The 24,834-nt window shown below is 36.5% G+C and overlaps 1 protein-coding gene across 4 annotated transcripts in view; it reads right to left on the minus strand.

Moving 5' to 3' along the window:
- Positions 1–24,834, minus strand: part of LOC131028986 (uncharacterized) — a 141,156-nt gene that overhangs the window by 23,632 nt on the left and 92,690 nt on the right. For all 4 annotated transcript variants that reach the window (XM_057959361.2, XM_057959360.2, XM_057959358.2 and 1 more), the window contains exons 7-8: positions 12,735–12,789; positions 11,762–11,882 (exon numbers count right to left, since the gene is read on the minus strand). In XM_057959361.2, the coding sequence (XP_057815344.2) occupies positions 11,762–11,882; positions 12,735–12,789 (176 nt within the window). The remainder of the gene's footprint in view (positions 1–11,761; positions 11,883–12,734; positions 12,790–24,834) is intronic.

The raw sequence follows: 24,834 nt of genomic DNA on the forward strand, positions 1-24,834 counted from the left end.
GTAAGTCCCCTTGTGATTCCAGCAAATCACATCATACCACTGGAGCTTATCCACACGTAGAGACCCTACTAAAAGAACCTTGGAGTCTTCCTAACTGATCCTTTATGCGAATCTTCAGCAGTTAGAGACTATTTTCTCAAGAGAGGATAAGATGCCTTTAGGTATTTTATTCTGTGTATGATGGTGTACAAAATACACGTCAACAGTATGCTGCCATTGTACCCAGACCTGGGTATTTTGTTTCATATCCTATTCAGCTGTCAGCCAAGAGTCTTGGCCCTTTCATATCTGTGGTAATTGGGATATCAATAAAAAGGAGTTGCATATGATATATTTGTAGTATTTATTTCAGTTTGCAAGATAACTGTTTGTCTTAATGTCCCTAGCTGAAAGTCAACATTTCATAATAGGAATTGCATGGCAAATGTTCGATAAAATGCTTATGGCTGTAGCTCTCATTTCCATACTCTAGTTTGCAGCATATGTTATTTGCACTTTCTTTATTCCTTGGTGAAACATCATTGAAAACTCAAGCAAAACCCAAACACTGAAAACATTGAAAAATCAAACAAAGGCAGAAAATTGTGGTTGGTTAGAGTCCACCAGGTGTGGGTTCTTACAAAAACAAAATTGAGACCAGTTCACCAAAAAATTAAATTGGAGAGCAAACCAGAATTTGCAATTGATTCACAACAATGTACATGGATACACTTTCAGTTCCCATAACAAGAACATGTATTTTGTTCTTTTCATTGGTTATCTCTCTAGAATGCCATGGGTGTATTTTCTAAAACATAAACCGGGAGTGTTTGCTAAGTATATGGAGTTCAAAAAACTACTTGAACAACAAAGGAACGCGAGAATTATCAAGATTTTCATAAGGCACGTGGAATATGGAAATAGTTGAAAACTATTACAACAGAAGAAAATGGCTAGTGGTATGATGAAACAGAACAATATGGATAGAAGATTTTGGGCAGAAGCAGTATACAATCGTCCATTTCAAACACCAATCCTACTTCAGCAATTTAAGGAAAAATCACTTTCGAGATTTGACATGAATGAATGCCCAAGGTAAGTTATTTCCAAATTTTTGGTTCAACTTGTTATGCTATTGTGCTAGATGAATAAAGGAAAAAGCTAGATATAAGAAGCATCAAATGCATTTTCATAGAGTGCTTAGAAAAGAAGAGCATTGTTCATTGGAAAAAAGAAACAAATAAATTTATCATCAGTCAATAGATGAATAAGGAAAGTACGTAGGCTTGTGCCTCTACAAAGACTGTACGCAACGGTTGATTAGTGTAGACATTTAAAACCTCTACCAAGATCTTTTGATGGGGATCTCTTAGAAATCTACTCCTGAGTGGCAAATAGATACTGGTAATGTTGGCTCTCAACTCAAGTGGAGGAAAGGGTTAGAGATAGCTTACAAGTTCAATCTTCAGAGTTGCCACTAGGGAAAATTTCTAATCAGAATTCTTCAATGCCTAAATGGGAAAAGGAACACAGGGCTTCTTTCATCCAGATGAAGTGAATAAAACAAGACTAAAGACCACACAGAAATAGGTGAATCATGCACTCTGAACAGAAGTGATTGTTGATCCTTCATTATTTTTACAGAAAATCAAAAGAATGGAGAGATGCAATGATGGAAGAATGAAAAACGAAACATGGGTGCTTGTTGTTTTTCCACCAGAAATCAACCCCATCAGATGCGCGTGTAGAAAACACATTAGTAAATATAAGGCTAGATTGGTTGAACAAGGATATGCACAACTAGTAGGCATTGACTATGAAGATTTTGCCCCACAGCAAAGTGGAACCAATTTAAATGGTGCTTGCGCTGGCAGCATAGCATAAATTCAAGGTTTATTAGATGGACATCGAAAGTGCATTCTTGAATGGATACTTGCAAGAAACAGAATACACAAGTCAACCTTAAGGTTTTGAAGTAAAAGGATCATAAAACAAGTTACATTTTCTTGTAAAAGCAATGTATGGATTTGAAACAGCTCCCAAAGTATGGTATGCAATTATCAACAGCTAATTGCATCAAATTGGCTTTATAAGAAGTGAATCCATTGATACTGCTGTCAATATTATATGAAAAATTTCTGATCAATGTGATTAATATGAAACATTGTTAAGACAGGACATTGTTGTACTGAAATGTCAGGCATGAATGTTGCAACTGCTGTAACTTAAAAGGTATTTGAAGAGGTTATTTTGTTATCAACCGTATTTATCATTTTGTGTATAGTTTATTCTTTTTGATTTGATAGCTAGGGAGAACTGTAGGGTTAACAAGTTGTATTTACATTAGTTGCATTTTATTGCATTAATGGTTGATTATCATTCTAGCAGACTTATTTATTAACATTATTAAAGACATTTAGATTCCAATTATCTGTAATCAGCGATCTCAAAATTAATGAGAAAAAATCATATTTAAATTCATGATGTACTCTCTATATAATTAGGATGGCTTTAAATGTAAAAAATATCAGCTATTTCTCTCTTTTTTTAAAAAGTTACTGCATTTGGGTTCCCAATATTTTTCCCATTTTCTTCCCATAATATCCGAAGAAATCAAAAACATCTTTATCTTTTGAGATGGTGAGAAATTCCCAAGAACAATATTTTCTTCTATGGTATGCATATCCAACTCCAAACTAAATCAAGACTGCTTTCCTTGAAAAATTTCAGATTGACATGACAAAATTTAACTAGTTTTTAGGGTGTCATTAAGATTCCACGAAATTTCCCAAACATGGTAAATTAGCTAAAAAGATTACCCATATCATTTATAAAAGATGAAAGATTAATAAAAGGTTGTTATATTTTTTGAAATCAAATTTTACCTATCCAAATTTTCAATCTTAAAGAGTGTAATGATGTATATCTAAAAAACATCTTTGAATAGATTTTTCCTAACTTGTGGTTTCAGATAAACGGGGGCAATATGCACATAATTTTTTTTTCAATTTGTTAGCAATGAGAAATAAATTAGGAAGGGTATTTTCCAGAGTCAAATCTTTTCCAGTTTAATTGTTATATGGGCCATTGCCAGACTGCATCAAATTTTTTTATCACCTTGTCAAAGGAGATTCAAGGTATATAAATCCCTTTCTGGATTTTTTATAACCTTTTCTTCCCTCTCAAAACCCTAAATAAAAATATTTAAAACCCTGAAAATCATGTAAGAAAAACGGATGGAATCTGCATGGCATCATTCCAATGACATCAATATGGGTGAGTTTATAATAGAATTTTTTGTGGCAGCACAATGAGTGGGCACAATCAACAGATTCCAATGTCACCTTGAAAAGATAACAAGCAAGGATGTAACACCTATGCATTATCATACCTCTTGGAATTAGTCATGAAATTGATGTAAATTTCTAGTCCATAACTCCAAATAATACAAAAGAGACAAATATTGAACTCCAAATAATACGAAGAGACAAATATTGACAAATAAAATGGCACTAGATCAAGCCATGCTATTAATAATACGGCAAACTCTTATCCTCTATATTGTACCCTATCAGACTGACTGTTTCTTATGCTAGTGCTACTGTGCTAGTCTTTATATTTTTTAGCTCCTGGAACACTTCCAGAGTTCAACTTACAATTGAGAACACCAATTGTGTAGAATTTCCACATATGCAGGCCAACAAAGCCATAGGGAACTTTGGGTTTGATGCAAAATTTCCGTTCTATATAGTCAGATCTCTGTAAGTTAATCTGTAATTGAAATAGATTATAATGCTACCAGTATAATGAGCTTAAAAAACCCCTCGTTCTAAGGTACTTAAATATTTTAGATGATGTTGCCCAAGACACCATCACATAAACTGATTAAAAATAGTACCTATTTGGCATATGCAAATTTTGCCACAATCTTTGATAGATGTACCCAGGATGCAACTGGATATTGTCTTAACCTAATATAAGTGCTTTGTTTTATTAAGAAATTGGGGCTTCCATGGTAACTTTTAATTGCACATTTATGATTTTTGTGCAACTTTAAAATATGTATTAAGTTTTATGTTGTTGATTTGAAGATGATGGTAAGCCTATGCTTGTGTTTACCCCTAACATCGAAGATTTAAGTGTGGGATAAAATACAACCGCAGCTTTGGAAGTAAAAGATGATCATAGAGGGCCTCTTTGAAGGAATATGTTGACGTGGCTAAAATCGCATTGCTACGACTCCATCCGGCCAACGCAAAATAGAATGCTAAGTATCCTATCCTCTCTTGAGATAAGGAAATCCCTAATACTGTTTCAATTGATCAATGGGGACGACCTCAAGGTTTCGATTGTCAGGTCTTGACTGCAGGATAGCTCAATGGTTGATGTGTTTTGTTGGGAGCACAAGGGGACTTACGTTTTGCAACAAGATGGTCTGTTGTGATTTTCGGACTGCGAAATAAAATCAAAAGGGAAGGGTTCAGGAAGCCTAAGGACAAGGATGATAACAGCTGATGTAGAGGGTAGACAGATTTCGATAAACCAGTTCTTGTTTTGCTAGAGACACCCTCACAACTAGACAAGAACGGTGCAAGCTCCAAGGGATGAAGGATTTTCAAACCGGAGACACTCGTTTTAGGCACCCAATTCTGGCGCAGCCTAAGACGAACACCTGCAGTTGAACTAAGCACAGTTTGGGTTCAGACTAACCATGCATGGTGACCTACAATTAGCAGACCCCCAATGGTATGAACCAGAAATGCATCAAATACCCCTCTACACTTCACCATTAAAATCCCTACACTCTAAAATTAACTAGCTGAAAGAAACCATGCAAACAAAATGAAAACAAGATGATACACACCAAATCAATGTCTATATATTGATTTCAGCTGCCTATTACAACAATTTCTGCAGCATCTCTATGCTATTCCTAAATTTAACCTTTAACTTCTAGCCTATTCTAACTTCTAAAATCTAACCACAAAATTCTAACCCTTTACAAAAGAAAGGCCTCTGCCTTTTATAAATTTTACATGCCGAACCGGTGGCCAAGATTGATTGCATCCAAGGGCAACAACTTGCCTTCCAGAAGCTGGCAGCTTTAACCCATGCCCATTAAACTCTTAGTTATCTATCCAACCACTATTTGGCTTTAATTTAGGTCTATCTGGTAGTAGAACATAATTGTCCACAACTGACCTGTTTCCCCTCTATTTCAAAATATCTTAAGTGGGGCCCTGTTGTGACCATTTCACACATCGCCCCATTGCAAATGGGGACCCTTGCTTTTTTTTGCTTTTTAGGGTTTGTTTTTTTAAGGTTTTTAGGGTTTTGTCGGTTAGCCTTTGCATTTTGAGTGTCGCCAAGGGGATCACATGGATAGCAAGTCCGGCTTGAGTGATGTCTTGATCCTGAAATGTGGCTAAGTCTGGAATGTCCTGAAATTTGGCTAAGTCTGGAATGTCCTGATCCTGAATTTGACTAAGTCTGGAAACTGAAAAACCTCAAAAAACTAGATTTTGCAATATAACTCCTGGAGGTCTGAAACCACTCTCAAACATCCTGAAAGTATATATGGAATATAACTTAAAGTATAAGAAAGAGAGTTATACTTAAATGTCACTTATACTTAAATGTTATATTCCATAAAAATTATCCTGATAGAGAGTTCGAAAAGTCAAATTTCGCTCCTGTCCTTCACTGAGGATCCAGAGCGAATTTCGCTCCTGTCCCTCTCAGGAGGACCAAGGCGAAGCGCTCCTGTCCCTCACCAAGGGACCAGGGCAATAATACTTATTTGAGCCATTCCTGACCATGTTTGGACGAATTGAGACATCAAAGGCATGGTGAAGGACGAAATGACCATGATAGAGCATCCAGACTTGATCAAAAACAATGAAATGATGAAGTTTTTGCCTAGAAGGTCAAATTCGCTCCTGTCCCTCACTGAAGGACCAGAGCGATTTTATTCATATGCATATTTTTAGACCTTGTTTGGACATTAACTTTTATTCATAGCATGAAGCAGGATGATATCTTCCCTAGCAAGGACATTTCATGGTGAAAAGTGAAGCATTTGGGCCTGGAGGACAAAAATCGCTCCTGTCCCTCACTGAAGGACCGGAGCTTGAAATCCAAAATTGCCTTGTCCTTGAAAGATTTGAACAATTTCACGAATTGAGAAGATCAAAGGAGATACATTTTATCAGTTGAATATAATTTGAAAGCACAATCATGAGGAAAATTGACCCTAGAAGCAAAATCGCTCCTGTCCCTCTGCCAGGGACCAGGGCGAATTTAAGTGATAGCTCCCGTCCCTCTCCCAGGGACCAGAGCGAATTTCCTCATGAGGCATGTTTTGGGCAAAGATCAAGTAAGTTTTAAGTTTGGGGCAAGCAAAAGGGGCATAACGAATCCATTGAAGATTGCAAAAACGCCAAGTGAAGCTCATATTGTCCTAGGCGCTCCTGTCCCTCTCCCAGGGACCAGAGCGATTTCTTCCTTAGACAAATCTCTCGCCAAGATGAAGCAAATTACATGTCAAGGATGAGTGAAAGGGGGCACAACAAGTCCGTTGAAGATAATTTTAAACATGGGCAAAGTGTGATTGAGCCTAGAAAATGAAGTTCGCTCCTGTCCCTCTCCAAGGGACCACAGCGAAATGGTCAAATATGCTTAAACTTTGAAGGCCACGTTCGTTTCAAATGTTCAAGAAGGAATAAAGGACATCATTCTACGCCTTGAAGATTATTTGATATCAATATGATGGAGGATTTGCACCATAGATCAAAGTTCGCTCCTGTCCTTCAGTCAAGGACCAAGGCGATATTCACAAAATCCATCATTTTTCTTCCTAGATCACATCAAAGCAAAGTTATACAAGGTTGAAAATGTCATTTGAAAGGTGATAGGCAAGAAGTTGAGGTTAAAAAATGACAAATTTGAGCTAGGATTCAAAGTTCGCTCCTGTCCCTCACCAAGGGACCAGGGCGATGAACATTCAAATATCAAATTTGCCTTGTAAAAGACAAGTAAGTATGCGTGGAATGAAAGAACAAAGTCATTACTTGCCTTGTGATATAAATTGGTGATTAAAGAGGCGAAAGACCAAGGAAGAAAAAGCAAGTTCGCTCCTGTCCCTCACCAAGGGACCACGGCGATAATGGTCTTAAGAGGCATCCATCTACAACAATCAAGTCACTCAAGTTCGAGGTTCCTTGTAAGCATGCCACTTTCAACATGGAGATGATGGTTTCAAACGTCAAAGGCACAAGAATCAAGATCAAAATGGTAATTCGCTCCTGTCCCTCAGTCAGGGACTAGGGCGATAATGGTTTGTGTCTTTACCTTTTCTAAATTCGGCGCTAACAAACATTTTTTGAATTTATTTTAAATGCTAAAAATCGATAAGTTTGAAAATTCAATTAAGTAGCATTTAAAAATTGCGCTAAAACATTAATTAATTAATTTTTTGCCTTTTAGAAATGGAGTTTATTAATAAAAAAAAAAACCGATGGCATTTAATTAATTAATTATTATTTTAAATAATAAAATGGGGCGCTTGGGTTTTAATTTTCAATTATTTATAAAAGTCGGCCTTTGTTTTTTTATTTAAAATTGGTTTTTAATTGCCTCATTTTGTAAAAGTCGGCCTAGAGGTCAATGTGAAGATGAGCGCCTATAAAGGGAGGTGTTTATTTCATTTTCAAATCATCATTTTATCCTCTTTCATATGCGATTTTGGAGAAGACAAGGTGCGAAATTATCATCAAAGAGGAGTGCGTGTTTGTTTCAAGTAAGGCGAATTTGTTATCTTCAAGACATTGAAGACTCCTCCCCCAAGGTGGCGAATTGCTAAAGTGGACGTTCATTTGGAGGGAGATCACATTGAAGCCATCAAATTTTGATTTGTGCCTAGGCGAATTCCTTTGTTTTGCATTTTAGAGTTAAACTAGCAAGTAAGGTATGACAAGATCCCTTGTTTTAATTTCGAATTTTGATCGTCATAGCCTTAAATTTTGAAATTTTGAATTCTAATAGCTCAATCGTCGTTTAGGAAATGATAACTCAAGGACTTATTATGAAGTTTCCTAAATTTAATCTCTAATCTAGTTATTCATTGCAAAATCATGTTGCTAATTTTGAAATGTTGTGTAGGCATCAAATGGAGATCTCATCAAGGAAAATCAAGCCGGATCAAGGACGGTCTTCGCCGGGATGATCAAGCCAGGACAGGGGCGACCTCTTTCAATCCAGCGTTCCAAGGCGAGGTACATCATCATCCTACACATCAAGGACACATGGAGTTAGGACAAGGGCTCGTTGAAGAAGCAAATAATTTTAGAAGAGTTAATCAAAGATAACTTCTCAACGCTACCAAATTGAGTATCAACCAAGTGTCAGACGAGGTGGCATCCTAGTCATCACGTCTCCAATCAGTGAGGTCCACCTCAGCATGTCCAGATTCAATGTACTTAACTCATGGAAGGTGGCACAAACTCCGATGTACCTACCCCGACTATCCATTGGTCGATTTTTCTAGAGGGGACATGTGTACAAGCAATACAATTTTATCATTGGTCAAGCATTAAATGTTATGTAATGGTTGTAACAAACCCTAATTAGGGTTTTCATTGTTGAATCTTGGCCATTGATCTTGAATTGATCTAAGCCATCGAATTGAATTGTGGGCACTATATAAGCCCTGACATTTCATTTTGTAAAGTTAATTAGAGAGAGTTGTAAATAATAGAAAGCAGTTAGTAGATAGAGAGTAGTTAGAAATTGATAGAATAGTAATTAGAGTAGAATAGGAGGACAAGGCAAGAAATTGTTGCCATTGATTGTAAACAAACTCCATTTTCATTGAAGTAATGGTGAAGTGTGTCGTTTCTTGCAATTTGCATGGTTTCTTGTTGAGTCTTCAATCCTAGATGGTAGATGATTAGATGAATGGAGGAAATGCGATTGATTAATGGTGGAATTCGTATATCCATACTACTAGCAGTTTGTTGATTGCAGACTTGCCTTGTGTAGTCAACTGGAATCATTCAGCTTAAGCTCAATTTCAATTTGTCGCTTCTTCATTGATATGCATCAACTTGATGGTGTCTATGCCTGCGGTGATGATTTGAACATCATAAAGCTTCCCTTAGAAGATCGCACTAGCCTTGTGGAGATGGTCCATTGACGTCAAAACAAGACCTAGTTAGAGTTTCATCAAAAATCAAATCATTGCTCCTACATTCTTAGTATTAGGATTAGATCTTCTCTTCGCCCTCATCCTTTTTCCATTTTTTCAAATCTAAGCCAGTAAGAGCCTGTGTTCCAGCAAAGCAGATCGGAAGTTCAATCATCAGATGTAAGTCTCCTTGTGATTCCAGCAAATCACATCATACCACTGGAGTTTATCCACGTGTAGAGACCCTACTAACCAGAACATTGGAGTCATCCTAACTGATCCTTCATGCGAATCTTCAGCAGTTAGAGACTTTATTCAAGAGAGGATAAGATGCCTTTAGGTATTTTATTCTGTGTTTGATAGTGTACAAAATACACGTCAACAGGCCCATAGGCAGTTTTACATTAAAACAATTTCAGTTCTTAAAACTAAATTCTCGGAATTAAATCCAGCTGTGTATTTCTCAGGAATGCATAGACTTGTTCAATTCTGAATGTTCTTCGGTCTTTGGTCTCGGTGGTGGACTTCAACTTGGGGTCCAGCAGCACGCTTACCAATGCTTGGTTCTGATCTCGCACTCTTGTATCTTTTTCCCCTCTAGCTTCCAGCGCCTGGCTTTGATCGCAATCCTTCTTCGATTTACGTTTCAGGCTTTCTCCTGGTTCTTTTTGACAACGTCCTGCAAACAATCAATTTTGACCCGCATTAATCATTTTGAAAAATTAAATTAATTAATTTAACAAATATTCAATTTTCACTGACGTTGGGCCTCTCTCACAATGAATTTCGGGCATTAGACACCTTTTGTGAGATTTCATTCTAAGTTTAAAATGCCTTTACTCAAACTTCGGGCCATTCGCCTAAAATGAGAGATCTTTGGTTATGTTGAAAAAGCCTCCTTTTGAATTTTCGGGCGTTTGAGGTGTTTTGAGAGATGTTAAATTTAAATGTCTCTCTTGCAACAAAATTCGGGTGCTTGAGCCAAAATGAGAGATTTTTAGCTTTAAGTTTTACTCCACTTTAAACAATTTTGGGCAAAATGGGTCAAATGCGAGATAACTTAAAACTTGGATTGCAACAAATGTCTTCTTTTACCGATTTCGGGAATTCTAAGCAATTTGAGAGATGCTTTTGTTTTGTTAAAATGCCTCCCTTTTCAATTTCGAGTGAAATAGGCAAAATGAGAGATGTTTCTTTTTATTAAAATGCCTCCCTTTTCAATTTTAGGTGAAATAGGCAAAATGAGAGATGTTTCTTTTTGTTAAAATGCCTCCCTTTTCAATTTCGGGTGAAATAGGCAAAATGAGAGATGTTTGAAAATTTCGGCCATTTTGGCATTTTTGCGAGATTTTTGCAAATTTTGGCCATTTTGGCATTTTTGCGAGATTTTTGCAAATTTCGGCCATTTTGGCATTTTTGCGTGATTTTTGCAAATTTCAGCCATTTTGGCATTTTTGAGAGATTTTTGCAAATTTTGTCCATTTTGGCATTTTTGCGAGATTTTTTGCAAATTTCGGCCATTTTGGCATTTTTGCGAGATTTTTGCAAATTTTGGCCATTTTGGCATTTTTGCAAGATTTTTGCAAATTCCGGCCAATTTGAGAAATTTGTGACTTGTTTTCTTTTTGTGTCAACATTTGCATTTTTTCCTTAGGTTCTTCTTTGTTCCATTTCCCTTACAAAAGGAATTGCAATCAACATTTCAATGCATCCAGGGTGCTCGTCAAATCCCTATTTTCGAGGTGCGAAATCTTTAGGACTTATGACTTAGGCTAGCTCAATTTCAGGTTGAATCATCTTCTCTAAGCTCAGATTTCTCACTATTGCTATCCACTCCGCCTAATTGCAAAAGTCCTACTCAGGATCTTGACGAGGCAAACAACGAAAAGAAAGGGAGGGGGAACCCTGTCGACGACGGGGAGTGTGTGCAAGGCACAACAGAATGTAAATTGAACAAGAAAAAGTTGTCATCAACATTAAGACAAAAGATCAGATATAGGATTAGCTCCAGTCATATAAAATTGTTTAGCTATGATAAGGAATTGACCTGTATTGGTGTGAATAGTGTAAATAACTTTTGAGCATTGAGAATATCAGAGAGGAATATACACTATCAATACTAATGGGTTTGTAGAACTTCCTATTTTCTGAGGATGCTTCTGCTGGTTTTACACATGTCAAATAGTTAAAATGAAAATCCTTTCGGACCAAGATCCTTGGGACAAATCCTCACTTCCTAGAATTAGAGTGTAAATTACTTAGTTTAGTTTTGCTACAAAAAGGTACACATGGCTTCCAAAACATGTATCACTGGACCAGTATATATTCCATCCATTTCTAGATTTTTAGTACACACTAAATGTGCTTTTGATTTCAAATAATGTATATGCTAATAAAAGAAATTAGTGGAAATTTTTGAAGACACAATCCAGGATAATATTTGTAATAATCAAATTTATATATGGAAAATAAAGCAGACTTCACAAGAACTTTATGCCTATGTAAAATTAAGTGATCATCTGGCATTTGAAACAAATTAGGCATCTACCATGCATATTTACTTTCTCAGCATGGATTTCAAAAAAAAAAACTACTTACCTGAACGTAAGTCCAACATTTGTGTTAGCATAAATGATATATTGATGCCCGCAACAGCAAAGGGATACTCCCATGCAGATCGCTTTCCTTCCTGCTTGTGCAACAACCTTTGGAATGATTTCTGCATTAAAATAATAACAACAGACATCTCAGCGCAAAATTATTTAATTACATAATAGTTGGTTTGTTTGATCACATAAACATGTTTGATAGATTACATTGTTTTAATACATTCTTTAGAAGCAAAAATAAAGGAGAAAGTAAGGGTGTGCATACATATATTGTTCAGAATTCGGTGTTGTACACCTTGCATAATGTTTATAATGTATTATTTATTATTTTGTGTGTGGTGCACCTAGGGGTATCTAGATGGATGTGCATCACTAGGAGATGACATTCTTGGGGCTACTTTATGTGTTGTATTGTAACATTGGGATTTATAATTAATGTGGGTGTCACATTGATATATTATATTGTATTTATTTAATATTGGAGTGAAAACTTAGTACTCAATATTAAATGTGGGATCAATGGTTTGTAACCCCATGGTATTAGTCACATGCTAAGAGGTTGAGAGCATCTTTTGTAGCATTTGCGAGGGTTTAAATCATGGCATGGGATGTGTAGTTACATGCTTGTTCACATGAGTGCTTGTAGAGGGCTTATGATTCAGAGGTGTTCATAGTGTATTGTAATGTTGCATTACTCAATAATACATGCCAGATGGATGCTTTTAGAGGCTGGGTTTTTCCCTTATGAGGGTTTTCCTAGGGTATATCTTGTGTCATATTTGATGGGTATGTTTTTGCATATGGATTCTGAGTACTTATTTGCATAGATTTCTCTTTCGGGTTATGTGGAAATTGTCATTATGAGGCTGCAAGTTTCCTTTCATATATCCTATACTATAAGGGCATGATATTAAAAATTGATGCATTACAAAAACTATAAAAAAAAATACAAAAGTGCATACCGGATATTTCTTGGCAAAAAAGAGTAGGTTCTCCAGCGAAATAAATCCACCACCCCTGCAAATAGGAGATAACAATGGTATTTAAGATTCCAACAGCAAAATGATTGGCTAGTTTTGAAATTAAATGCTTAATCTTATAATTTTTTCCAAAAGCTAAATATTGACACTGTTTTGAAATTAAATGCTTAATATTATAATTTTTTCCAAAAGCTAAATATTAACACTGTCAAAACATTCAGGACTGCAACTATATATTTGCATTATGATCCCATCATGGAGACAGCCTGTGTACCATCAAGGAGGTTTGGGTTCAAATTCTGCATGGGACAGAATATGTATGCCCAGCATGAATATATAAGATGAATGGAAAATAATATGCTTGATGAGGGTCCAATACACCAGAGTCTTGTTTGGCAGCAACCTAAAAAATAACTTTGCTTTTACCTTTGCCTTTATATACATCATTTTAATAGATGCATCCAATGCTATTGTCTGCAATCATGACCACTTCTGTTGAAGTGTGAAAACATAGGATAAGTATGTGATTCCTCATATTAGAAAAGTTACTGATAGATTGTAATGTCTCTTTCTAGAACATTTCTTCTTCAAATAATATTTTGTTACCACATTCAAATAATTCTGAAAATAATCTTATCTTGATTGTCTGCTATGTTTCTTCTTCCAATTTGCAGCTATTTCCTTAAATGTTTATCCTTGATATCTAGGCAAGTTATGGGTTTCCGTGCAATAACTTTATAAGAGGTAAATTAAGGGTTTTTGTCCTTAAATCTCTTGATTTTTCCTTGGAGGGTTTGCATCCTCTTTGGCTATAATTATTTACTTGCCAAGTCACTGCATATTTCCAATTGATTGATGATCTTCTCATGGAATGATCTCCCATATATATCTTATTTTTGAAAGAGCTGCAACCTCTCTCACACAACTGGTACCCTTTGATAATTTATAGTTTAATTTAATTTGACTATATTTATTTTAAATCGCTAGTATGAAACTAGTGCCACCTTATTAGCATTATTTATGGCGCCACTTTTTAATTACCCAGTTGCTGGAAATGGGCAGCTATGCATGTTATGATTGCTAACAATTTGGTGGGTGTAAGACAGAATATTCTCATATAATGAATTGATTTCTCAAATATGCAAATGTAAAGATTGAGTGAAGCTATAATATTTAAGAAAATTCTAATTTTCAATAGCTATAACTTCACTTGCACATACAGTTTCTCTATTTGAGCTCATCAAATTAGTTACTTTAGTTTATGTACTTTTCAACAATTATAAAACCTTCTACAACGTAAGAAACAAGAGTTACTCATTTGTTTATGTAAGCTTTCTCGGATTTATTTTGAATTACTCACGTACATAAAAAGAGGCAGAAAACTACTTGAGCAATTTAAAATATTATGAGATCCGTCCCTCTCATTCACCATCCATTCCTTGGTTGATGATGATTTGGATACATGGCAATTTGGAAGATAATATAGCAAATATGAATTCCTAATATTTTATAGATGACAGGAGCAAGAGTACACAACAGAGATTTACAGAAGCAAAATACAATTATTAATATATCAAAACACACAAAAATATAGGCCAAAAAAATAACATATATATCTAGACTGTAATTTCAATGCTCAGAAATCCTGCATTAATGAGGTTGAAAACAAGGGTAATCTCAAAATCAAATCGTCCCACTAATAAGTTCATTGGTCCAATTTAGATAGCAAAAGAAATATTTCTGTGGTCCAGTAGAGGATTTCAACTTCAACTTTGTTCTTCCCTCCACTTCTTCTGTCAATACTACAATCTGCTAGTTTACTAAAAGAATGGGCCACAAGATGTTTCAAACAGACAGTACTTTGTTCTTCCCTCATCCTAGATCCACCATTTTGGAGCCACAAAACAAAATTATCCAGATCAAAAATAAGGGAATTGCAGAGGGAGTTGTGGCTCTGAAACAGGGTGTTTGAAATTCCACGATTAAAAACTTTTGCCTCACTTTCCTGTGCAAAGGTAAAACCGAAGCCTTGAGGCTGGGTACTGCTGATCTGAAACAAGCCTCATGAGAAACAATACTGATAAAACCATGCAAGAGAAGCAATGCTAACAGAATCTTAAATGAAACAGAATGAAAATAATGGCACAATCACAAATTCACAATACAATATAATCATTTACCCTAGGAAATCCTTTTGGGAAACACCTAGCTAAAACAGCACTCACTCACTCTAATAAGTTACTAACTCCACCATTCACAATACAATAAGATATTTCATATATTTTTGCTTGAACTTCACCATAGGGAACTGCTAAGTGGTATTACAAAACAATGGGTATAAACCATTGGCTGAAAAAACACATATAACGGCCCAAAGTTTTCCACCCACACAATCTCTCATATTCTTTGAATCTCTAGCTGGGTTGAAGTTCAAGGTCCACTAGGTGTGATAGGGTGTAGAATATAAAAAATATACAACACATCAAACAGACCCACTATTTGTATTTAGAGAATGATAGAGGAAACAATGCACCCATCCCTGACTGAAAGGCACCAACCCTCAGCTCAAATGAACTTACCATGCGGGGAGGAAGAAATTGACCAACCCCAAAATGTTATATTCTATGGAAGTCTTGAAATTGTTGCAAAGCTGACTGAGAAAGTGAAGTCCTTGAAGCATGGATCAGAAAATCAAAAGATCATGTAAGGAGATTCAGTGCAAGATGGAAGAGGGAGAAAAATCTCTTATGAAAGTAACCAATATCATTAAGGGCATAATGGGCAAGCTTATAGGAGAGCAGCAAGATTCAGCAAAAGAAGGTTTCTTTTATCCCCACATCCCAAGAATTTTAAGTCATCATGTGGAATGTGACAATATGGCATTTCAATTTCCATGCCTGAATTCAAGCCAATCCACAATTTTGAGTCATATTGTGGAATGTTACAATATGGCATTCAATTTCCATGCCAATACACAATTTTGAGTCTGTTAGCATTACATTATGTGTTGTCATTGATGTCAAATCCTGCGGTAAGGATTAAGTCCGGATGTGGTATGTTGAGCAGAAGTGTTTGATTAAAGCATGTTGTGCGTTTGGAGGCTTCCTAGTTTTACCGGATGGTTTTGGTGTTTCGGAATATGTTATTCAGTGCTATCTTTGGGTCCAAATTGGTCTAGAGCTCGAGATTTTGGACCGGATATTAAAGTTGTGTAACATAGCATGCAGATGTGTTTTTGGTTTCATCTTTGGTGATGTATGTAATGTGTTGATATGTTCAATAAGGAACGGTGTAACATGGTCTACTTCTCATTCCTTCACGATATTGAGACCTATTTTAGATCTTTGTCTTAGCCGATATTGAGAATTATATTTTTCCGGAGATAGGAGTATGGTTTGATGAGATTTCATATGGTCGAGATTGAAGGAATCCAGTTTTGTGTGGATATAGTGTTGCAGATTATTACCGGAAGCAATTCCGGAAGTTCAAATCATGTTTTTGTGATGGATTCTCTTTATCTTTCTTTCTTCTTTGCCAATGAACCTTTCAGGGTAGTGAGCCCACCGGCAATGAGCCTTTCAGGGCAATGAGCCCACCTGTAGTGAGTACCTTGGCAGTAAAAATCACCTTAACTAGTGTTACCTTAACCGGTGTTTATATATTAAGAATTAGCATTTTCCGTGGTTTTTCCCTTCTTGGGTTTTCCACGTAAATTCTGGTGTTTCTTGTGTCTGATCTGTTTCACGCATGTGCTTTCATGTTTTGTTAATTCTGATTATTATTTTGGATATGTGAATTAAGGTTAAAAGAAAATTTTATTGTCGACTGATTCACCCCCCCTCTCAGTTGCCCGGATATTCAACAATTGGTATCAGGGCTTTGGTTCCTTGATATAGAGATTAACCGCTTGAGGTAGATCCTGATCCGATGGCACACAAATTATCCATTCCTATCTTTGAAGGATCTGATTATAGCTTCTAGAAAGTGAAGATGAGAGGTTATTTGGTTTCTCTAGGTTACAACACTTGGAAGGTTGTGGAGACTAAGTATGATCTGATGGCAAATGCTCTTAATACTCCAGATGAGATTCAAGCCTATGAAGAAAATGAAAAAGCAACGTATGCTATTTTCAGTGCATTATCAAAAACTGAATTGACTAAGGTTATCTCTTTGAATACTACTTATGAGGTTTGGCAAAAGTTGAAAGACATCTATGAAAGAAATGAGAGAGTCAAGTTGACAAAGAGATTAATAGCTAAGAGAAGATACGAAAACCTGCAGATGGAAGGAGAAGACATTGCAAGCTATTTTGACAAGGTTGACACCGCAGTGAATGAAATCAGAGAACTTGGAGGTACCTTGAATGATGAAGATGTGATTGACAGAATCCTAATGACATTACCGGTAAGCTACAATGATAAGATCTCAACGATTGAAGAAACTTATGATCCAAAGAAGTTCACCATAGAGCAGTTTTTTGGTACCCTAACTGCATTCGAATTAAGAAAGTTTAGAAAGGACAAAGACAAGTCAGAGACCGCATTCAAGGCATCTGAAGAAAGTCCGGATGATGAAGAAAGCCCGGATGAGGTGGAAGCAAACTTTGTGAGAAAATTGAAGAAAGGCACTAGCAAGTACAAAGGTATGTTACCCTTTAAATGTTTTAGACTACATTACCCCGAGTTTCCGGAACGGGGATGGTAGGGGACGGCGGGACGAGTTTCCAAGACGGCAAATGTTTTTTGCCAAATTTGGGGATAGTGGGGGGACGACTATATAAAATATAGGGAAAATTTAAAATATATAAGAAAATTCTAAATGTTCATATGAAAACATGGATAAAGCATGCATATATAGTATATACATTATATTCATATGAAAACATGGATATAGCATGTGTATGATACTATGAAAACATTTTAGAATGTAAATTTTGAACATACAACATTGTCAATACTCAATATGCAATTATGCATTCATAATTCAGAATTTCAATTCATTCACATTGTCATTATGCATATATCATAATAGATATTAAAGAAATAACATACAAAATGTCAAAACTTAAAAGATAAATTGATATTTTCTATTTATAATTTATTAATTTTATATGTTTGCCCCATATGAAACATAGATATTAAAATTTAAAAACGTTCACATTTAATATTTAATAATAACAATTTGATTAAATAATTTAACATTAGCTTATATTTAATATTAATAATTTGATATTCATATTATTAATATATTATATTAACATTAACTTATATAATTATATTATAATATTAATAATCTATTAATTTAAAATCGTTGCCTTCTAATTTTTTTATAATTGAAACCATTTAGGGGGCCCAAATTCAAATTAAAAATTGATAATATGACATTTTTTATTTTTTCAATATTTTTTACTAACCCTAGGTGTGGGGGACGTCTAGTCATCGCTGGGAAGGATTGGGAACGTCTCAGTCGTCCCCAGCCGTCCTCGGGACGTACAAATGTCCCCCACAGTTGGGGCAAACATCCCCCCATTTCAGGGACGTCCCCTCCAAATTCCAGCAATTTGGGGATGGGGGGAAACGTCACCTGGCCGTCCCCAAGTCCCTGAAACGTCCTTGGGACTGGGACGGGGGTTTTCAAGCGGGGACGCATCCTCAAGTTACATAGATTTAGATTTGGAAAGATTGGTCATATTGCAACTAGATGTCCGAAAAAGCGAGCTAGACAAAAGTTTAAGGAAAATAAGGGAAAATTCAATAAGAAAGCTTATTAGGTTAAAGATGATGCTGACATCTCACATGATGAATCAGACTATGAGGATGGTGATTGCTTGTTTCTGGTAGAAGAGGATGTTCCTAAGTTTGATATCTCTAAGACTGTTGCTAATGCATTTCATACTAGAAGAGATAAGAATGAATGGTTGATTGACAGTGGATGTTCAAATCATATGACCAATGATAAAAGTAAGTTCATAAAACTTGAAAAATATGATGGAGGTTCAGTAAGGTTTGGAGATGATCAGACAACACAAATTGTTGGTATTTGGTCAATTACTTTTGACGGAAAATATAACACTGACAATGTTTATTATGTGAAGGGTTTGCATCATAATCTCTCAAGTGTTGGACAGATGTGCGAAAATGGATACAATGTTGTTTTTCAGGACAATGTATGTGAAATCCGGAAGGAGTTTGGAACAGTCATAGCAGCTGGAAGAAGGACAAATGGAAATATGTACCAATTGGAAGGAGCTACAAAACATTGCTCGATATCACAGCTCAATGACTGTTGGCTATGGCACCGGAGGATGTTTCATATCAATTTTGACAACTTGGTGCAGATTAGTTCAACGAGTGGAGTAAGAGATTTGCCCAGATTAACTAAACCGAAGAACATCTGTAGGGAATGTCAAGTTGGAAAGCAGACTAGAAGCACATTCAGAAGAAAGGAGTACTCGTCCACCGGATTACTGGTTTTTTTTCACACATATCTTTATGGTCTGACCCGGACAAGGAGCCTACAAGGTGAGAGATATTCCATGTTACTAATAAATGATTATTCTAAAATGACTTGGGTTGCTATTCTAAGAGAGAAATCTGAAGCATTAGAGAAGTTCAAGATATTCAAGGGAAAAGTAGAGAATGAGGTTGACAGGAAAATCAAGTGTTTAAGGTCTAACAAAAGAGGAGAATTCATCTCGGATGAGTTCAATGACTTATGTGAGAAACACGGCATCAAAAGACAGTTATCTGCCCCCTGGACACCACAGCAGAATGGTATAGTTGAAAGAATGAACCGAACCATACAAGAGGCAGCTAGAACCATGATAAAAGGAGCAGAGTTACCGAAAGTTTACTGGAAAGAAGCAATTCGTATAGCAGCATACACTCTTAATAGAATTTTGTAACGGAAGAAGTATGGTATGACGTCTTATGAACTTTGATATGGTACAGCTCCGACAGTGAAGTATTTCAAAGTATTTGGAAGCAAGTGCTTATCCGAAGAGATGAGGATAATCTTGGGAAGTCTAACAGCAGAGCAAATGAAGGCATATTCTTGGGTTATTCAACTAAGAGCAAAGCATATAGATGTTACAACAAAAGGTTGAATAAGATTGTTGAAAGTGCAAGCGTAAAAGTTGATGAGCATACTTCAAAGGATTCAGAAATAGCAGCAGGATATGAATCAGATGAGTTCGGAGAAAAGGAAAAGAAAGAAGAAAGCAGGAGTGAAGAAAAGAATGATCAAGATGCTCCAACATCTACATCTAAGATTCCAAGGTATGTCCGGAAGAATCACTCTGAAGAACGGATCATCAAAGACAAAAGCAAGGGAGTTATCACAAGAAGTAAAGCAACACAAGAGCAAGTCTTGTTGTGTTTACTATCTAAAACTGAGCCAAAGACAATAGAAGAAGCTTGTAATGATTAGAACTAGATGATAGCAATGAAAGAGGAACTCGATCAAATTGAGAAAAATCAGACATGGAAATTAGTCAACAAATCGGAAGACAAGAATGTGATTGGAACTAAATGGGCATTCCAGAACAAGCTAAATGAAGATGGAAAAGTTGTAAGAAACAAGGCAAGGTTGGTTTGCAAAGGATACACTCAGATTGAAGGCATTGACTTTGAAGAAACTTATGCTCTGGTTGCAAGAGTGGAGGCAATCCGGATGATCCTGGCGTTTGCAGCATTTAAGGACTTCAAAGTTTATCAGATGGATGTAAAATCAGCATTCCTAAATGGAGAATTGAAAGAAGAAGTTTACATTGAACAACCGGAAGGTTTCAAGTTGAGAGATGATCCAAACATTGTGTGCAAATTGAAAGAGGCTTTGTATGGACTGAAACAAGCTCCTAGAGCTTGGTAGGGGAGGTTAGACAAGTATCTAACTGATCAAGGATTTCAAAAGGGTTCAGCGGACAGCAATTTGTACTTCAAAAACAAATTCAGGTAAAATTTTAATTGTGGTAGTATATGTTGATGATATAATCTTTGGGGGAAATGAAGACATGTGCAGAAGATTTGCTAATGAGATGCAGAAAGAATTTGAAATGTCCATGATTGGTGAGTTAAATTTCTTCCTTGAATTGCAAGTTAATCAGAATGACAAAGGAATTTTCATTTCTTAGTCTAAGTATGTCAAAGAACTATTAAAGAAGTTTAGGTTGGAGAATTTCAAACCAGTATGTACACCTTAAAGAAGTTTAGGTTGGAGAATTCCAAACCAGGATGTACACCTATGACTACTGGATGCAAGTTAACTAAAGATGAAAAACCACCTAAGGCAGATGCAAGTCAATATAGATCAATGATTGGAAGATTGTTATATTTGACTGCTACCAAACCGGATATCATGTATGCAGTATGTTTGGCAACTAGATTTCAGCAAGAACCAAAAGAATCACATGTTGTGGCAGTAAAAAGGATTTTCAGATATCTTGAAGGCACAAAAGAGTTTGGTTTGTGGTATCCTAGGAGCTCGGATTTTACCCTCACAGCTTACACAGATGCTGACTAGATCAGAAGTGTTGATGACAGAAAAAGTACAAGTGGAGGAGCATTCTTCCTTGGTTCTCGGTTAGTTGCTTGGTCAAGTAAGAAGCCAAACTCTGTGTCTCTATCTACAACAGAAGTAGAATACATTGCAGCATCTTCTTGTTGCACTCAGATTCTATGGATGAAGCAGACTTTGAAGGATATTGGTGTAAAGTTTGATGACCCTATCTCAATCATGTGTGATAATACTAGTGCAACAAATATCTCAAAGAATCTGGTACAACATTCCAAAACAAAGCATATATCTATCAGGTATCATTTCTTGAGGGAAAAAGTTCTAGATAATGAGGTCAAACTTGAGTATGTATCTACAAAAGAGCAGATTGCAAATATATTCACTAAGGCGTTGTGCAAAGATACTTTTGAGTATCTCCAGCAGAAGTTAGGGGTATTACCCCTCCCTAGCTTGAACTAACATGCATTTTTTATGTGCATTGGTCCACTGAGCAGCCTGTATATTCTTTTCTGGATTGATGCTTATGTGTTTCCTCTTAGGGGGAGCAGGAGTAAGTTTCTCAGGGGGATTTTTGTCCACCTTTGTCATTGCTATCAAAGGGGGGGAGAGCGTAGAGAGAGAGTTTGCATAATAACTTATTTACATGTTGTTGTTGTTGTTGTTGTTGTTGTTGTTGATGGATGTTGCCATCCACGACAAAGGGGGAGATTGTTAGCATTACATTATGTGTTGTCATTGATGTCAACATTACATTATGTGTTGTCATTGATGTCAAATCCTGTGGTCTGGATTAAGTCCGGATATGGTATGTTGAGCAGAAGTATTTGATTAAGGCATGTTGTGCGTTTGGAGGCTTCTCAATTTTACCGGATGGTTTTGGTGTTTCAGAAGATGTTATTCAGTGCTATCTTTGGGTCCAAATTGATCCGGAGCAAGAGGTTTTAGTTCAGATATTGAAGTTGTGTAACATAGCATGCGGATGTGTTTTTGGGTCCGGCTTTGGGGATGTATGTAACATGTTGATATGTTCAATGAGGAATGGTGTAATATGGTCTACTTCTCATTCCTTCCCACCACCGGAATGTTTAGTGGAGACCTATTTTAGATCTTTGTCTTAGCCGACATTGAGAATTATATTTTTCTGGAGACAGTATATGTAGGAGTATAGTTTGATGAGATTTCATATGGCTTTTTGTGTTGAAGACATGCGATATTGAAGGAATCTCGTTGTTGTGTCGACATAGTGTTGCGGATTATTACCAAAAGCAATTCCAGAAGTTCAGCCTATGTTTTTGTGGTGGATTCTCTTTATCTTTCTTTCTTCTTCGCCAGTGAACCTTTTAGGGCAGTAAGCACCTTGGCAATGAGCCATACCGGTGTTACCTTAACCGGTGTTTATATATTGAGAATTAGCATTCTCCATGATTTTTCCCTTCTTGGGTTTTCCACATAAATTTTGGTGTTTCTTGTGTCTGATCTGTTTCGTGCATATACTTTCATGTTTTGTTATTGTTTACTATTTCGGATTTGTGAATAAAGGTTAAAAGAAAATTTTATTGTCAACTGATTCACCCCCCCTCTCAATTGCTCGGATATTCAACAAAGTCATCATGTGGAATGTTACAATATGGCATTCAATTTCCATGCCTGAATTCAAGCCAATCCACAGACAGAAATTACCTAAAGTTCGAGATACTTTTGCTAATGGTACAAGCAACCCTATTTACTGCAGGGTGTAACAATTGCATTTCTACCTTAATGCCTCACAACTCAAACAGAATGTTGGAGTATAGCCTGCTAAGGAGGGTGTTGCTCTGGGAATTCGAGGTGTTCAAATTTAGGCTCACAAGGCAGACAAAAGGTAGTTGGATTTTCTTTTTATCTATATTTTTTTAAATCAACTTTTAAGGCATATTTTAGACTTCATATGTTAAAGTACAGTTGTTTTTGGTAGCCTCCTACAATGGAAGACGTTAATTTTTTAGGAACACTAATAGATATGATATCCTCTCTATTGACTTCAATAGCTTTGATTTAGAGCATGGTATAAAGTAGCCTAGTAAATTGGACATCTTGGCTAGTTAGTGCATTAGTTGCCCATGTACCCAACTGATTAATTGTAACATTGGTGCAGTTGTTGTGCCTTGATATATTGTTTATCATCTATGTTCCATGGTGTTTCCAGGACATGAATGAAGGGATAGCAAGGGACGACAGTCTGAGGGCCATTTTTGGGGACGCCAAGGGGGATGGCAATATGTGTGTGTGTGTGTGTGTGTGAGAGAGAGAGAGAGAGAGATATCTACAAGTCAATGAGCAGCATTATAACAGCAGCAATATAACACGATAATGTTAAAATGATATTAAATGATGTCTACAAAAGCTTGTGTTTACTACCTAACTCTACCAATTACAAAAATAAATGGAAATACAAGTGCAGAACAATTATGCATTTACACAATATATGAAAGATATGCCGTTCTCATTCATTATTTATTCAATGATATGCAGTAATTACAATATTCATATGTCATTGTCCAGTCGATCGTAAGTCCACGACTATGAGCCAAAGGTACAATATAAAGCAGGCTGACGCTGGTTAAGATAACCAACCATTGATAACAACTAACCAGCAACCATTTCAAGAACTACCAACTACAATGCATAACAATGACTTAACAAAACATAAGAAAATAAACACTCGGCCGATACAATTATTTTACTTTTATTACTTAGCCGACTATATCAGCCCCCCCAAAAAGAAAGTTACCTTCTAGACAACTGAAGCAAAACGAGGCTAATTACAAGCAAACCTCTATTGACAAGGAGGGTGAGAATCTCTAGACAAGTGGAGGACGTTGGTATAGATGTGGCTGATGTAGCAAAAAGCCAATGGTGAAGGCACTACGCCTGCTCTATACGAAGCCTCAAGTCACACTCAACCACCAACTCTCGTTTTCTTGACCCCTTAACCATAAGGGCTGCCTCCATCAGGTGAGTCTTTTGTTCTTATAACTCTTGGATTATGGTTTAATACTATTCTCCTCCACCAATTACCTGCTCTTCTCTGCCAACTATTCACCTCTTTCCACCAACTTTGTCTTCTACTTCTCCAATCTACTCTCTAAGTCAACCAAGCCTCCTGTTCAACCAAGGTGGCTTCCACAGCTACACGGAGTTCACATTTTGTAGTGGTGAGACGGGTTTGTTGGGCGAGTTGTTCCTGGAATGTACTAATGTGAGCCAACAACTCTCCCCGAGCACTCTCTTCCTACCGAAGTGCACTCTCCTTGGCCACATCAACTTCCTCAAGAGAAACTACCACCCACCTTAGTCTGTAAAAGACTTCCCTGAAAAATGCCTCCATGCAATGAAGTGCAGTGAGCACTCGACCATGTCTTCCAAGCGTAGTGGGTCTCGATGGATGTCATGCTGCCAACATGACTGGTGTCTCCATGCTTCGCCACCCTTGAGATGTGAAACACCAAAAAAACACTCTCTCACCCCACCTACATGAACACAAGAATCTTCTCAACCTCGGTGACCACTAGGGGAGCTAGACTAATGT

The sequence above is a fragment of the Cryptomeria japonica genome, chromosome 10 (assembly GCF_030272615.1).
Source record: "Cryptomeria japonica chromosome 10, Sugi_1.0, whole genome shotgun sequence".
NCBI lineage: Eukaryota > Viridiplantae > Streptophyta > Pinopsida > Cupressales > Cupressaceae > Cryptomeria > Cryptomeria japonica.